The following is a 17963-nucleotide window of genomic DNA, read 5'->3' on the forward strand; positions in this document are numbered from 1 at the left end:
GCAAAAATAAATAAAATTATTTTTAAAAAGAATGTCCTTGATGAAATAAAACTGATTTTATGAACTCTTAGCCCACAAGGACACATCTTTTCAAGTGACCACAATTGGTAGTATGCATAAACCATTTCTGCTGCCACCAAAGCACAGTGGTTTTTTCAAGAAAAAGCACTTGTTATTATTTGAGTTGCAGACTAAATGGACTCTTTTTCTCTCTCTCTCTCTCAAGGAACATCATTCTTTACTTGTAAGACTGACAAACTGCAGTTATGTAGAATTTGGTATTTGACAGATATTTTCTTGAAAATGAACCAAGTAGGCTTGTCACTTTAAGGAAAAAAACAGACAAGATTTGCTACCAGTGACCAAATTTAGGCTATCAAGTAAAAACTTCAAACTGTGGGAAACTTACACCATCACTGTTAGTTTTTCAGCTTACTATTTCTGCTTTACTGATTATGCCAAAGCCTTTGACTGTGTGCACAATAAACTGTGGAAAACTCTGAAAGAGAATGGGAATACCAGACCGCCTGACCTACCTCTTAAGAAACCTGTATGCAGGTCAGGAAGCAACAGTTAGAACTGGACATGGAACAGACTGGTTCCAAATAGGAAAAGGAGTACATCAAGGCTGTATATTGTCACCCTGCTTATTTAACTTCTATGCAGAGTACATCATGAGAAACGCTGGGCTGGAGGAAGCACAAGCTGGAAGCAAGATTGCTGGGAGAAATATCAATAACCTCAGATATGCAGATGATACCACCCTTATGGCAGAAAGTGAAGAGGAACTAAAGAGCCTCTTGATGAAAGTGAAAGAGGAGAGTGAAAAAGTTGGCTTAAAGCTCAACATTCAGAAAACGAAGATCATGCCATCTGGTCCCATCACTTCATGGCAAATAGGTGGGGAAATAGTGGAAACAGTGGCTGACTTTATTTTTCTGGGCTCCAAAATCATTGCAGATGGTGATTGCAGCCATGAAATTAAAAGACACTTACTCCTTGGAAGGAAGGTTATGACCAACCTAGACAGCATATTAAAAAGCAGAGACATTACTTTGCCAACAAAGGTCCATCTAGTCCAAGGCTATGGTTTTTCTAGTAGTCATGTATGGATGTGAGAGTTGGACTATAAGGAAAGCTGAGTGCCAAAGAATTGATGCTTTTGAACTGTGGTGTTGGAGAAGACTCTTGAGAGTCCTTTGGACTGCAAGGAGATCCAACCAGTCCATCCTAAAGGAGATCAGTCCTGGGTGTTCATTGGAAGGACTGATGTTGAAGCTGAAACTCCCAATACCTTGGCCACCTGATGCGAAGAGCTGACTCATTTGAAAACACCCTGATGTTGGGAAAGATTGAGGGCAGGAGGAAAAGGGGACGATAGAGGATGAGATGGTTGGATGGCATCACCGACTCAGTGGACGTGGGTTTGGGTGGATTCCAGGAGTTGGTGATGGATAGAGAGGCCTGACGTGCTGCGGTTCATAGGGTCGCAAAGGGTTGGACACTTGAGCGACTGAACACTGTAAGACTTTTCTCAAGAGATCAGCAATGATACAATATGCACAAAGTACAGTATTTTGGTACATACAATGAAATGTGTCAACACTTAGAAGGCCTATATAATTCAGTGAGCCAACACTTTCCAAATGAGCAATTCAAGATATTACAAAATCATATATGGGTAAGATTAGATCCATTCAATGCTCAACATAGATTAATGAATTTTAATATAATAGAGAATGAAAGGTTGATCATATCTTATGTTGTATCTAAGATATTTGAAAAGGCTATTAAAATATTTCTCCCCTACTATATATTTATGTGAAGTGGGTTTTTTTTTAAAAGATGACTTAAAAAAAAATGTGTTCTTTGGTTGTGCTGGGTCTTCACTGATGCACAAGGGTTTTCTCTAGTAGCAGCAAGTGGGGGCTATTTTGTTGCAGCCCATGGGTTTCTCACTGCAGTGGCTTCTCTTGCTGTGGAGCACAGCCTTTAGGTGCATGGGCTTCAGTATTTGCAGGATTTGGGCTCAGTTGTTGTCGCCTGCGGCTTCTAGGGTGCACAAGCTTCAGTAGTTATGGCGCACAGGCTTAGTTGCTCTGCAGCATAGGTAATGTTTCCAGACCAGGAATCAAACCCTTGTACAGGAAGTCCTGAAGTGGGTTTTTTCATACTTCAGCCAAAATTTCGTATTCTAGGAGTTTGAATGCAGAAGCAGATAAAATAATACAGCTGTCTTATATTAAGTCGGACATTGAAGAAGGGGGCTTCCTTGGTGACTCAGATGGCAAAGAATCTGCCCGCAACACAGGAGACGCAGGTTTGATCCCTGGGTCAGGAAGATCCCCTGGAGGAGGAAATGGCAACCCATTCCAGTATTCTTGCCTAGAGAATTCCATCAACAGAGAAGCCTGGTGGGGTACAGTCCATGGGGTCACAGAGTCAGACATAACTGAGCAATTAACACCTTTATATACTGACACTGAAGTCATATGCAAAGTTGTTTTAAAAAAAAGACACCATCTTTCTCACTAAATTGTTTTGAAAGTTATTTTTCATAAAAAATATTCTCATTAACATGTAATGGTCTTTTATTGTTATTTATTTATGGTTGCACTGGGTCTTTGTTGCCGTGTGTAGGCTCTCTCTAGTTGTGGAGAGTGGGTTTCTCATTGTGCTGGCTTCTCTTTTAGCGGAGCACAGGCTCTAGAGCAGATGAGCTTCGGTAGTTGCAGCGCCCAGGTTTAGTTGCCCCGCGGCATTTGGAAACTTCCTGGACCAGAGATCAAACCCATGTCCCCTATATTGGCAGGCAGATTCTTAACTGCTGGCCCACCAGGGAAGTCCTGTTATTGTTATTTTAAAATGAATTACCAGGTATTTTAAGTATTTCTCAGTTTTAATTTTTAATTTGGTGACTATCAACAGCTATAACCAAAGACAAAAGCTCTATGGGAGCCTTGAAGAATTTTAAAGGACGTAATGGCATTCCAAGGCCAATATGCTTGAGACTCACTGATCTAAAATGTGTCAGACCATATCGCCTAATAGTCTTCCAATGGCTCCCCATATTCTCAGGATAAGAGCCACAAGTCCTTACATAGGCCCACCAGGCTCTACTCTTATCTGTTCCCTCTCCATAAGCTATACCTCCACTCTCCCCCGGCTCATTCCCTTCAGCCATACTTGTTTCTTTACTCTTCGTCCAATAAGCCATACACAATCCGTCTTAGGTACTTTTCACTGGAAGTTTTCTCTGCCTGGAAAGTAATTTCCCCTGTTTTCTGCATGGCTATTTGCCTCACTTCCTTAAAGTCTCTGCACAAATGTCACCTTCTCAATAGTCTAACATGAGGCAGCCTATTTAAAACTGCAATGCTACTGCTACTCCATTCTCCACAGTACCTTCTAACATTTGCTTATTATCTACAACTGATGCAGTGTGCTGCTCCCCCAACGAGTGTTAATATAAGCCCCTAAAGTATGGAAAATGCCTGCCACATAGGACTCAAAAAATATTTGTTGAATGTTGAATGAATGAAAGAATTCGTCTGACAGCTTGTCAAGTCTCAAGACACATCCACAAAGTCCCAAAAGGATGCAATCTGCAGAGAGAGGACAATGCCAGCAAAGATTTTTTTTTTTTTGAATGAAATAAAAAGAAGGGATACGATGATCACAAATTTCAATACTGAAAGCGTTATGGGCCTGAAAAAAGCTCTTGGGAAAAGTCCGGGTTGGGGAATGTTATAAAGGTTGGGCAGGATGCATTTAAGTGTCTGGCCCTGAACTACCTGCCCAACCCCTTCCTAACCCTCCCCTTCTTTATCCCTCCTATTCTCCCGCCTCCCCAGAAGCCACAGTTCCAAAGCCCTCCCTGGACCCCTCCACCAAAACACAAGTAGTCCACACCAAGAGACTTAAACATTTCTAAACTTTATGTAAAAAGCAACAATCAACTAGCCGAAAACGAGCCTCTAAATTCCGTCTCACTCCAGTGCCGTCTTCTCTAAAGTTTGCTCCACGGTCCAGTCACAGTTCTCAGGGGTCCTGGCGGTCTCCCAACGCTGTGTTCCACAGGAAAACAGGGTCCACAGGAAGGCAGGTCATGCGGGACGCCCTGGGTAAGCACCTCTGTACAAGGAAGCACGAGAAGCAGAGACATTGAGAATCAGTTCACTTAAAAACAAGCGAGAATGCAGGCAAACCCGGGGAACTCAGGGACAGGTACTCACGTACAGCGGCGATACCGCGGGGTCTCAGTTCTCCTCCGGCTTGTCGGCTGGTGGGCCGCAAGGCTGCAGCATCTTCTCCATCAAGTTGAAGCGGACTCGCGCTTTGCTCTCATTCTCGGCAATGGCGAAGTAGTTGAGAAGATCGAAGTGGCCCATGTAGGAGCAGTAGGAGTCGCGGTGCTGGTTCACCAGCCATTCCCACTTCGTGGTGTCCGCGTGGCCGGTGCCGATGTACTTGGACTGCAGATGCTCTAGCTGGCTGTGAATGGTGTAGCGGTCCGTCATCTCACCGCTTTTCCCTTTGCTCCCAGGTGAAAGGCAGCCGACTACAGGCAGGCGCTCTGGAACTTCAAGCCGGACTGCGGAATCTCCGAACCCACGCGGTCGCAGGCGGATGGCGTCACAGCGACGAAGCCACGCAGATTCGCGGTCCCAGGTCTCAGAGGCGGAAGCAGAAGTGTATTCTGTCTCCGAATTGGAGTTGCCTAGGCGACGCTACAAGTGGGCCGCCCCTGTAGGGAGTCCCGCCCCCTTCGCAGAGCGTTGCATGCTGGTCCTTTTAGTAGCCCTTTCCTAAAAGGAGCTTTGCATGCTGGGACTTGTGGTCTCTGAGGGCTGGTAACACATGCTTTTTAGGAACCCAATTCAGGAGACATGGGTTCTAGCCTTGGGTCGGGAAGATCTCTTGAAGAAGAAAACGGCAACCCACTCCAGTATTCTTGCCCGGGAAATCCCATGGACAGAGAAGCCTGGCAGGCTACAATCTATGGGTTCGCAAAAAGAGTCAGACACGATTTAGCGACTAAACAACAATAAGAAATGAGATGTTTAAAAGGATGTTGGCGGCTTAATGGAGGGAGATGTCTGGGAGGCAAGAGGCATCCTCAGGTGGTGTGGGGCTAAATGGACATGAGAAACTCTGCAGGACAGGGCAGGGACTGGGAATGTGAACTCTTGGTATGACACCAATTTCGGAGCTAACGAGGCACAGTAGTAGCCCGTTCACAACCGTGGCTGGGTCACCTTGAAGTCAGGAGACGCAAGTTCTGGTCCCAGCCACGTTTTACAAGTTGTGTGGAAAGTTATTTCATCGCTTGCAGGGCTGCCATTTCCTGCCTAGTCACCAAAGTACAGCACCAGTTCCGACACGTTCCGGCGCCTGCATCAAGCCGTTCCTTCCTCTTGAGCTGCTTATTTTGATATTCTCCCTTCAATTTCTCACCCCGCCCTACACGCCCTCAGCCTATAAATCTTTCTCAACGTTCCATGCTGCTCGCCTCCCCAGTTCTCCTTTCTTACTGTTCCCGCTGCTTGGAATGTTTTGTTCCCCCTGGCAAACACTTTTCCCTTTAAGTCACCTCAAAAGTATCTCCTTGAAATTGACTTTGGCTACTCGAGACAGATGGAAATTCTTCCTCTTTACCTCTGTTATTATCACTTTAAATCCAATTTTTGGTTTAAAGAACTTCCTCACACGAATACAAACTACTTAAGAAAAATTGTTGCTTCTGTTGATGTATCATATGTTTCTTTTATGATATCCTCATAGCTGGCAGAGATTGTTTCTCTAAAAACTTCTGATCAATGGGTAAACTGTATGGTAGCCATATAGAAATAACTCTTTACGGGGTGAAAGACAACTTTAAAATACTTTTATTCTGGTACAAAGTGGCTGTTCCGTAGTACCAGTAAGTCTAGAGAGGTACAGCATGATGATTATAGTTAATGCTATATTGAATGTCGAAATTTTCCAGAGAGTAAATTTCAGGTGCTCTCATGAGTTTGAGTAAGCACATGAGATGGTGATGGACAGGGAAGCCTGGCGTGCTGCCCTCCATGGGGTTGCAAAGAGTCGGACAGGACTTAGCAACTAAACAGTGACAATAAATGAAACAGATAAATGTGTGTACTGTTATGAAAGTTGTTTTTTTCCTTGCCAGCATCCTTGTTGATATATATAGCTATAGCTATGTGTTTTATTTAGCATTTAAAAAATGTATTTATTAACCTATTGTTTTCCTGCTTCTCTGAATTGCATATTCTTATCCTTTGCCTCAGATATGCAGATGACACCACCCTTATGGCAGAAAGTGAAGAGGAACTAAAAAGCCTCTTGATGAAAGTGAAAGTGGAGAGTGACAAAGTTGGCTCAACATTCAGAAAACGAAGATCATGGCATCCGGTCCCATCACTTCATGGGAAATAGATGGGGAAACAGTGTCAGACTTTATTTTTCTGGGCTCCAAAATCACTGCAGATCGTGACTGCAGCCATGAAATTAAAAGACACTTACTCCTTGGAAGGAAAGTTATGACCAGCCTAGATAGCATATTCAAAAGCAGAGACATTACTTTGCCAACAAAGGTCTGTCTAGTCAAGGCTATGGTTTTTCCTGTGGTCATGTATGGATGTGAGAGTTGGACTGTGAAGAAGGCTGAGTGCTGAAGAATTGATGCTTTTGAACTGTGGTGTTGGAGAAGACTCTTGAGAGTCCCTTGGACTGCAAGGAGATCCAACCAGTCCATTCTGAAGGAGATCAGCCCTGGGATTTCTTTGGAAGGAATGATGCTAAAGCTGAAACTCCAGTGCTTTGGCCACCTCATGCGAAGAGTTGACTCACTGGAAAAGACTCTGATGCTGGGAGGGATTGGGGGCAGGAGGAGAAGGGGATGACAGAGGATGAGATGGCTAGATGGCATCACTGACTCTATAGACATGAGTCTGGGTGAACTCCGGGAGTTTGTGATGGACAGGGAGGCCTGTCGTGCTGCACTTCATGGGGTCGCAAAGAGTCGGACACGACTGAGCGACTGATCTGATCTGATCCTTTGCCCATTTTCTTATAGGGATGTTTGTCTTCTTCTTACTAATTTTTAAGGAGATCTTTAAATATTCAGGATACTAGGCTTGCCACTTACATGCAATTAAAAATTTGTTTTCCAGTCTAGGGTTCATCTTTACGTTTTATTTATGGTATGTTTTGTTATACAGAAGTTAATTTTAAAGTAGTCAGATGTACCAACCTTCCTTTATGGTTTATCCTTTTTGCATTTGGTTTGAAAAATGAAATTTAAAAAACCTCTTTTCTACACTGGGACCATAAAAAATAGTTTTATTCATTTTCTTGTAAAAGTTTTAGAATTTTGCTTTTTCATATTTAGAAACTTAATTCACCTGGAAGGTTTTGTTTCTTTAGGGATCTAATTAGAAGGAAATGTCAACCGACTCCAGTATTCTTGCCTGGAAAATCCTATAGACAAAGGAGCCTGGCAGGCTATACAGTTCATGGGGTCACAAAGAGTAGGACACGATTGAGCACATAAACTCAACTCAACTCCTATGGCTAACTAGTTAAATATGTTTCTATAGGGCTAACCGTGATAACCAGTGACTCACTAAATAGTACATCCTTTCCCTACCCATCTTTAATGCTTCTGTTGTACACATAGATCTGTTTCTGGGCATTATGTTCTATTAGTCTTTTTGCTGTGCTCATACCAGTAACACCAGATCTTAATTATTGTATCTTTATAATAAGTCTTGATATCTGACAGCATGAATGTCTGTAGAATTTCCATCTTTCATAAATGTCTTCACAATTCTTGATCCTGTGCTCTTCCACACGAATTTAGACTGTCAGTAAAATCCTCACAGAAACTGTGATTGAGTCGTTAAATAAAGCCATGAAGGTCAATATTATTTCCATATCATTAAGAATGATTCTAAGGATATGAGAGAAAAACCTCAAATTCGAAGACCTTTGGAGCTAGATAGAAAATATTTATATGTATTAATTAAGACCCAAGGTGTATTAGTTTGCTAGGGCTGCCGAAACAAAGTGCCACAAACTGGATGACTTAAACAATAGAAATTTATTTCCTGGAAGTCCCAAGATCAACGTGTTGGCTAGACTGGTTTCATTCTGAGGACTCCCTCATTGTCTCACAGATGGCCATCTTCTCTCTGTCTTCACATGGTTTTCCTCCGTGTTTCTGTGTCCTAATCTCCTCTTCTTAACAAGGCACAAGTCATCCTGAATTAGAATCGGCCCATATCACCTCATTTCACGTAAAGGCCCTATCTCTAAATGCATCACCTTGTAAGTTACAAGGGGTGAGGACTCCAGTGTTTGTTTGAACTAGGGTGGGGGTAGGGAGGTTCATCACTGTTTAATACAGTGATGTGGAATATATGAGAACTTTTGAAAACATTTATAATTTGTGAAAATAATATAAGTACGTGAAATCTTGTATTTGTTGTCAGACAATTGCAATACTTAAAAGGAAAACTGAAGAATTACATTGAAAGTTATGGTATAAAATATTTGAGAGTAAAAATTTGGAATGAAACTAAATTTTGTCTAAAAGCCTGTTAAAAATGACTGTGAAAATTTGCTGAAAATAAATAGTTTAGGATTTTTTGCTGAGCTTGAAAGTTTAAGGAGGGCTTCCTTGGTGACTCAGTAGTGAAGAATCCTCCGGTCAGTGCAGGAGACATGGGTTCAATCTCTGATCTGAGAAGATCCCACATGCTGTGGGGCAACTAAACCCATGCACCACGACTATTGAGCCTGTGTTCTGGAGCCGCAACTACTGAAGCCCACGTGCCCTAGAGTCCGTGCTCTGCAACAAGAGAAACCACTGCAAAGAGAAGTCCACTCACCACAACCTGAGAATATTCCCTGCTTGCCACAACTAGAGAAAAGCTCGAACAATGAAGATCCGGCACAGCCAACAAAGAAAAAGTTTAAGGAAAGAGGCGGTTCTTCGATTTATGTCTTTAATAAATTGAACATTAGCTTTAAAAATCTAAATGAACCTCTGAATATTATTTTGTACAAAAGATCCTCAAAGTCACCAAGAAAGCCTTCCATGTATCAAGATCAGCATACAGATAACACAAAAACCCTGCTTCACTTCTAATTGTAGTTACACTGAATTTATAGATTTATTTGGGGAGAATTGCCATCTTAACTATATCGAATTTTCTCATCTGGTACATAGTAAATATTTCCATTTATTTAAGTCTAATTTTTTGACTTTAAATAAAGCTTATTTAATTTTCTCCAAATGGGTCTTTTATGTCTTCTATCAGATTTATCCCTGGGTATATGCTATATGTATTTAAAGATGTTCCTTATGAGTCTTAAATTGTCACCTTGTGAAGAGTATCACATTTTCTTACATTTCTTGCTAATAAAGAGTTTTGGTCTGGAACCAGTGGTCTTGTCGGTGAGATATGTCAGGAGAACTGTTACTATTTCCTGTCCCAATATATTACCTTAAGTCAGCCCTGCCTGTTAGATTACTTCAATACAACTATCAAATGCCATCTTATATTTTGGCATTTAAGTAAAGAAAATAAGCAAGACAAGTTTCCAATGGAAAGGATATAGAATAAAAAATATATAAGGAAAAAATATCTGTTTTAGGTGGAAAATTATGCTTTAATCCATTTCTTAAGTCCAGTAATGCAAGGCAACATTTTTCTCTTTTCATCTTTTCTTGGTCTATCTTTATAGCTGCTGGCTTAAAAAAATTTTTTAAAGTCATTTAATATTTTGAATGGTCAAGGTTTCATTCAAGACCAAAAAAGTATACAAAAGAATGCATTTTTCAACATCTACCCATTTCCCATTCTCAATAAGTAACGATTGCTATGTGTATCTTGTTTATCCTTCCAGAGATTTTAAAAATGAAAGCACAAATATATATGATATACTTATTTAAGTGCCTACAGATATATTTGATATTTAACTCCTTATAAAATTTAGATGGTAGTAAATGCTCGCTATAGTTCTCTGCTTCGACTTTTTTGTTTACTTTTTGTTTTATTTTCTTAGACATATCGTGGTGATCATCTCATATGAATACATAAAAAACTTCCTCATCCTTTTTTATTTTTGGTCTTGTTTTAAACCTGCATAATATTTCATCGTATGGGTGTATTATACTCTATAAATAAGCATCCTCTTATTGATTATCAAGTGTCTTGTGTATTCAGAGATTATATTTAAGTTTTATTACTACTGCAGAAAAATACAAAGTTCAAATTGAAATTAACTAAAATCACATCTCCTTTGGTGAAATAATTATTTTAGATATCCTTTTTCTCTAAGCAAATTTTAAAATATCAAAAGGATTTTCTGTATGTCCAGGTGTTGATATCATGTTTCACACTAGGGGTCGCCAAAACAGTATTCAAAGCCAACAAACAAGCCAGTAGTTCAGTTCAGTCGATCAGTGTGTCTGACTCTTTGCAACCCCATGGACTGCAGCACACCAGGCCTCCCTGCCCATCACCAACTCCCGGAGCTTGCCCAAACTCGTATCCATCGAGTTGGTGATGCCATCCAACCATCGTATCCTCTGTCGTCCCCTTCTCCTCCCGCCTTCAATCTTTCCCAGCATCAGGGTCTTTTCCAATGAGTCAGTTCTTCACATCAGCTGGCCAAAGTATTGGAGTTGCAGTTTCAGCATCAGTCCTTCCAATGAATATTCAGGACTGATTTCACTTAGGATGGACTGGTTGGATCTCCTTGCGGTCCAAGGGACTCTCAAGAGTCTTCTCAAACACCACAGTTCAAAAGCATCAATCCTTTGGCACTCAGTTTTCTTTATAGTTCAACTCTCATATCCATACATGACTACTGGAAAACCATAGCCTTGACTAGACGGACCTTTGTTGGCAAAGTGATGTCTGCTTTTTAATATGCTGTCTAGGTTGGTCATAGCTTTTCTTCCAAGGAGCAAGCGTCTTTTAATTTCATGACTGCAAGCACCATCTGCAGTGATTTTGGAGCCGAAAAATATAAAGTCTGTCACAGTTTCCACTGTTTCTCCATCTATTTGCCATGAAGTGATCTCCACCGGATGCCATGATCTTGGTTTTCTGAATGTTGAGCTTTAAGCCAAACTTTTCACTCTCCTCTTTCACTTTCATGAGAGGCTCTTTAGTTCTTTTTCACTTTCTCATAAGGGTGGTGTCATCTGCATATCTGAGGTCATTGATATTTCTCCTGGCAATCTTGATTTCAGCTTGTGCTTCATCCAGCCTGGCATTTCGTATGATGTACTTTGCATATAAGTTAAATATGTAAGGCTGACAATATACAGCCTTGACGTACTCCTTTCCCAATTTGGAACCAGTCTGTTGTTCCATGTCTGATTCTAACTGTTGCTTCTTGACCTGCATACAGATTTCTCAGGAGGCAGGTCAGGTGGTCTGGTATTCCCATCTCTTTCAGAATTTTCCACAGTTTGTTGTCATCCACATAGACAAAGGGTTTGGCATAGTCAATAAAGCAGAAATAGATGTTTTTCTGGAACTCTCTTGCTTTTTCGATGATCCAGTGGATGTTGGCAACTTGATCTCTGGTTCCTCTGCCTTTTCTAAATCCAGCTTGACCATCTGGATGTTCACAGTTCATGTACTGTTGAAGCCTGGCTTGGAGAATTTTAAGCATTACTTTGCTAGTGTGTGAGATGAGTGCAATTGTGCGGTAGTTTGAACATTCTTTGGCATTGGAATGAAACATTCTTTGGCATTTCTTTGGGACTGGAATGAAAACTGACCTTTTCCAGTCCTGTGGCCATTGCTGAGTTTTCCACATTTGCTGGCATATTGAGTGCAGCACTTTCACAGCATCATCTTTCAGGATTTGAAATAGCTCAACTGGAATTCCATCACCTCCACTAGCTTTATTCACAGTGATGCTTCCTAAGGCCCACCTGACTTCGTATTCCAGGATGTCTGGCTCTTGGTGGGTGATCACACCATTGCGGTTATCTGGGTCGTGAAGATTTTTTTGTATAGCTCTTCTGTGTATTCTTGCCACCTCTTCTTAATATCTTCTGCTTCTGTTAGGTCCATATCATTTCTGTCCTTTGTTGTGCCCATCTTTGCATGAAATGTTCCTTTGGTATCTCTAATATTCTTGAAGAGATCTCTAGTCTTTCCCATTCTATTGTTTTCCTCTATTTGTTTGCATTGATCGCTGAGGAAGGCTTTCTTATCTCTCCTTGCTATTCTTTGGAACTCTGCATTCAAATGGATATATCCTTCCTTTTCTCCTTTGCCTTTAGCTTCTCTTCTTTTCTCAGCTATTCGTAAGGCCTCCTCAGAAAACCATTTTGCCTTTTTGCATTTCTTTTTCTTGGGGATGGTCTCGATCACTGCCTCCTGTACAATGTCACAAACCTGTGTCCATAGTTCTTCAGGGACTCTATCTATCAGATATAATCCTGTAGTTGAGAACATTTTATTATTAGGCGCCTTGAGTATCTCAACTATGGTAAGCAGGAAAGGTACATTATGACTGAAATGGTAAAGACAAAACTTTCGTTTGCTGTATTTTCAAAGGCAACTAAGACTTTTATACAGAGAAGGCAATGGCAACCCACTCCAGTACTCATGCCTGGCAAATCCCATGGACAGAGGAGCCTGGTAGGCTGCAGTCCATGGGGTCGCTAGGAGTCAGACACGACTGAGTGACTTCACTTTCACTTTTCACTTTCCTGCATTGGAGAAGGAAATGGTAACCCACTCCAGTGTTCTTGCCTGGAGAATCCCAGGAGGGGGGAGCCTGGTGGGCTGCCATCTATGGGGTCGCACAGAGTCAGACACGACTGAAGCAACTTAGCAGCAGCAGCAGCAGCAAGACTTTTATAACATAGGAGAAAACTAAGTTATCTTTATCATCATAGAGATTTTACTTTAGGGTTTTATGTTTAGTTGGAATAAGTGATGATGTGGAATTTAGATATTATGGAATTTATGGAACTTTTAAAAAGAAGTTTGCTGGACATGATCTTACTTTGCTGTGGTTAAAAATGTCTTTAACTCCAGCTTTTCTTCTTCCAGCTACCATAGGTTTCATATATTGGAGCAGATCTAGAACTCTTAATTTTTGTAGGGTTTTACTTCTAATTGGGCACATACTTTAAAAGTGTAAAGTGTTCTGTACTTTAAAAGTTCTCCTTGGGCAGATATGATTGCCATGGGTTTGTATTCAATAACTTTTCATTTGAGATTTTATAGGCTGGTCCTTCTCTGTTTAGTAATAATAGTCAATGACACACTGGTATAATTTTTGAAGAAAAATTTCTCATAGGAAAAGTTGCACAAAGGAACTTTGAAGTATTATTGCATATTTTCCATTTGTTGCAGTAATATGAAATCTTGCAGCATTAGGATTAATAATTTATGTGTCATAGGTGCTGAATCAATATTCAGTGAATAGATCAGTGACTGAATGTTCATGACAGCATCTTAGTGACAACAAAAGATTGGAAACAAGCTTGGTGCCAACAATACAGGAATAATTACATAAATTATGCTGTAAACAGAGTACACATGGCAAATCTCATGTGAATATAAGTTCCTTTGAAATGTGTGACTTTTTTCTCCATCATATTAGCATGGTGATTTACCCATTGTCAGTGCTCAATAAATATTCATTGAATTAGAATATTTTTCTCACACTGGGTTAAGCATGGGTAGCCCCAAATCGCAAAGCATCCCCCAGGAATTGGGACTGTCCACCTCAAAATCACAACCATCCTTTACTTTATAAGAGACATTGATTTGGAGGGAATGATTTTTCCTATGCAGTTAATGTCAGAGAAAAAGACCCATGACAAGGGTTTACAAAATTATGAATATACTACATTTTAACTGTTTTAGAATTGCTTCAATCAGTTATCTAAAAAGATTGCAAGGAATAGTTTTTTATAGCTGAGCCAATTCAAGTGAGGTCCATGAACATCCGTAATCAGAAATTAGGATACAGAATCTAAGAACAAGAAATGTAATGGATGGGAGTGATGTATGCAACATTTCAGCTATCCAATTAAACATAAGATTCATTCTTGTCTACGTGCAGTAAAAGTCAAAGATGAACCTGGAGGAAAGGTTCTTCTGATTTGCATTTGAGCAAGTGTAAGTTTCGGGGTTTCATTTTAATTAATTTATGGCTGTGCTGAGTCTTCGCTGCTGCATGCACTTTTTCTCTAGTTGCAGTGAACAGGGGCTGCTCTCTAGTTGCAATACACGGGATTCTCATCGTGGTAGCTTCTCTTCTCGTGGAGCACAGGCTCTGGAGAGTGCAGGTTTCAGTAGCTACGGTTCCTGGGCTCAGTAATTGTGGCCCATGGGCTGAGTTACTCCGCAGCATGGGGGATCTTCCCGGTAAGTGGATTCTTTACCACTGCGCCACCAGGGAAGGCCCACTAGTTGAGGTTTAACGCCTGCAGTTTTGAATCAACATGGGCAGTTGTTCCATCTTGAATTTTTAGAACAAGTGTATGTGTGAAAGAGAAGACTTTGGGCTTATCAAGGTATGGTGTTTTTCACTCTTCACAAGTTGCACTTGATTTCATAAAACAAAAAACTGTTTCAAAGTCTGCATGTGTGCTTTTGTGATCTTTATTCTTTTGTATTATTTCTTCTTCACATGTCACCTATGAGTGTTTTCTAACAGCATTCCCGAAAGGTTCTATGTTAATAAGCTGTGTACAGTGGCCCAGAAAGACAATGACACAGAAGCAGGCCTAATACTTTTAATGCTGTTGATTTATTTATGGTAGCTTAAGGCCAAAAAGGAATTTGGAGGATGGGAGAGATTGGCACACACAGTCATGGCAAAGTACCAACGGTGCCCTTTCCCCACCTGTTCCTTTTGCATTCTTTTCAGCTTATGTAAACCACTCTACAAATGCAGTTTCAAGTCTCCCCACTTCCAACCAGACCTCTGCTCTAAGCCTCTCTTACAAAGGAACTCTAGCATTACAGCTACTGAGGACTGCTCTAATAATAAGTTTTAGGGAACGAACTGTTTCTGTTGAGTGAGGAACTGATTTGCTTTATAGAAAGACAGACATATCTCCAGTTACCGCCTAATCTATGGGGCCCGAGAGAGAGCAAAATGCTGTTGGTTTAGCCTTTTGTCTCTACTTTTGTGTCCCCTGATTTGTTAGGATAATCTTTATATTCGGCTTAATAGTTTAGCCTTAAAAAGTCAGAAAAGCGCCTGAAGTTTTGTCCTAGTCTAGGTGCAGTTCTGCCCCTGGATCAAGACAAGAGTGGGCCTTGAACTGGGCCCCCCTCAGTTTAGAGGGTCCTGCCACGGCTCCCCTCTAGCTGCACTCTCCCACGAGCTGAAAAGTCCTGGGTCAAGGGACGTACCTATCCCTGTTGATACTCCCTTTAACCCCTGGCTCACACACACACACACAGACCAAGTTTTGAAACACAAATTCCAAGAACTACAGAACTTGTGCAGGCTTCCTCCCTGCTCTGTCCTCCTAAAGGCTAACCTTACTGCTGGTGTGCACAACCCTTGGCCTGCAAAGGGCCCAAAGAATGGCTGTTGGCTGGGGTGTTTACTTTATGAACTCAAAGAAGCAAATTGAGGAATTTCACTTGAAGGAGTTTGCATGGAGGCCACTCTTAGAGATGACTTTAAGGGCTCACAGTTCTACCCATAATTCAGAAAAGGTTGTTGTTGTTTAGTTGCTAAGTCATGGCTGACTCTTTTGTGACCCCCTGGACTGTAGCCCACCAGGCTCCTCTATCCGTGGGATTTCCCAGGCAAGAATATAGTAGTGGGTTGCCATTTCCTTTTCCAGGGTATCTTCCCGACCCAGGGATTGAACTTGTATCTCCTGCATAGGCAGGCGGATTCTTTACCACTGAGCCACCTGAGAAGCCCTCAGAAAAGATTACCCTGACCCTAAACTTCCTCCAGTTTCCCTTCCCAGTCTCAAATTTCTTATAAGTAAGTAATCTTTTGGTTTTGTATTGTAGAATAAGTAACAGTGACTTGTGCTAAGTGGTAACCTCAGTTCTCCTAAAACGGAACTTCTAAAGATCATCTTCAGTGTTAAAGCTGTTGCTTCATTAAGTAGGTAAATGACTTTTTAACCAGAGGAGAATTTATCAGTTCAGTCTCTCGATCGTGTCCAACTCTTTGAGACCCCATGGACTGCAGCACGCCAGGCTTCCCTGTCCATCACCATCTCCCGGAGCTTGCTCAAACTCATGTCCATCGAGTTGGTGATGCCATCCAACCATCTCATCCTCTGTCATCCCCTTCTCCTCCTGTCTTCAATCTTTCCCAACATCAGGGTCTTTTCCAATGAGTCAGTTCTTCACATCAGGTGGCCAAAGTATTGGAGCTTCAACTTCAGCATCAATCCTTCAAATGAATATTCAGGACTAATTTCCTTTAGGATGGACTGGTTGGGTCTCTTTGCAGTCCGAGGGACTCTCAAAAGTCTTCTCCAACACCACAGTTCAAAAGCATCAATTCTTCAGTGCTCAGCTTTCTTTATGGTCCAACTCTCACATCCATACATGACTACTGGAAAAACCATAGCTCTGACTAGACGAACTTTTGTCAGCAAAGTAATCTCTCTGCTTTTTAATATTCTGTCTAGGTTTGTCATAGCTTTTCTTCAATATTTTCATGTTAGGTTTAGAAATGATCTGTTTATGTATGTTATTTAAAGTATTTGTAATACTTAAGAGACTTTGGCATTGTAGACTATCTGATAGAAAAATATGACTGTTTATTTAAAACAAGTAATTGACTTATAATTTCCAATTAAAAGAATGTGAGCAAGTTTTTTGTAAGTTGTATTCTAATATTTAAGAGAAATAGGCTTACCAAATTTGTAAGGTAAGATTTACAACAGTCTGAAATGTTTTGGATGGTTTCTCTTACAAGGATCATGTACTAGATTGGTCAGGCATTTGAAGTGCTTAAAAGTAATTTGAACACATTAAACTCATTAATATAGTTTAAAATATTTAAGTGACATTGCTGGATACAAAAATCAATATAAAAAAGTAATACTATTTCCTTATTCCAGCAGCAAAAAAGAAAAGAAAAGAAAGAAACAGCCGCTATAAAAGAGGACTCTTGATAAGTGACAGTGGTATATTACAGGGAAGTGAGAAAAGAAGACTATCTTTTCAATAAGTGGAGGTTGGACAGTTGTATACCATGTGGAAGAAAAATAAAATTGGACTTCTAATTCACACTATACATAAAAATCAACCTCAGGTAGATATGGATCTAATATGAAACAAATTATAAAGTTGTTCAATGATTAGTATAGGAGAGTATCTTCACGACCTTGGGGGTAGTGAAGGGTTTCTTAAATGAGACACAAATGCACTAACCCTAACGTACAGATTAGGAGGGCTAAAGGAAACTCTGAGCTGGAGGCAACAGGTTTAAGGTCTGGAGAGGGTGACTGGCCAGTTCCAAATCATGATGCCTCCAGGAAGAGGATCAAGCAGTCCTTTTGTAAGTCCACAAGAAGCTATTCCTCCCCATAGGCTGGCACCTAAAATATTTGGTCAATGGAAGAACCTCAGCACACATCTAAAAGGATGACAGCTCCCCCAAGGTGGAGTTTATAAGATGCAAGGCCACAATGAGGCTTGATGAAGTGGGATTATCCGAGTCCTTGTTGCGTCAGCGATTCTGCCAACTAATTGAGTATCTTGAAATGACTAAAATAGTAGCAGAGTTTAAAGCCACTGTAAAGCCAACCTCTTCACTGCTGTGGGATAGAGCAGGAAGGCATAAGCAGGGACACTAAAGGTTGTGGGGAGTCTCTGGTTACAACCTTGTTTAGATCCCAATGCCATTTACCCTTTGGGGATTCTGCTTCCTGTTCTGAGAAACTCCTGCTGCTAAATCCCAATGCATATGTTTTA

General features: G+C 40.9%; 1 protein-coding gene across 2 annotated transcripts; it reads right to left on the minus strand.

Annotated features, from left to right (window-relative positions):
• Positions 1-3920: 3920 nt before the first annotated feature.
• Positions 3921-4637, minus strand: SF3B5 (splicing factor 3b subunit 5). Of its 2 annotated transcripts, none has more exons than XM_027551763.1 (2): positions 4240-4637; positions 3921-4134 (listed from the first exon to the last, which is right to left on the minus strand). In XM_027551763.1, exon 1 carries the CDS (start codon positions 4518-4520, stop codon positions 4260-4262), a length of 261 nt encoding a protein of 86 aa, XP_027407564.1. In that variant the 5' UTR covers positions 4521-4637; the 3' UTR covers positions 3921-4134; positions 4240-4259. The 2 variants fall into 2 exon arrangements, with proteins under 2 accessions (XP_027407564.1, XP_027407565.1); XM_027551764.1 differs by having other exon boundaries at positions 4236-4635.
• Positions 4638-17963: the final 13326 nt, after the last annotated feature.

Source organism: Bos indicus x Bos taurus, chromosome 9, assembly GCF_003369695.1.
Source record: "Bos indicus x Bos taurus breed Angus x Brahman F1 hybrid chromosome 9, Bos_hybrid_MaternalHap_v2.0, whole genome shotgun sequence".
Lineage (NCBI taxonomy): Eukaryota > Metazoa > Chordata > Mammalia > Artiodactyla > Bovidae > Bos > Bos indicus x Bos taurus.

Excerpts from the sequence above, each read along its gene's own strand:
- SF3B5 (XM_027551763.1), bottom strand. The coding sequence starts at position 4,520 with ATGACGGACCGCTACACCATTCACAGCCAGCTAGAGCATCTGCAGTCC.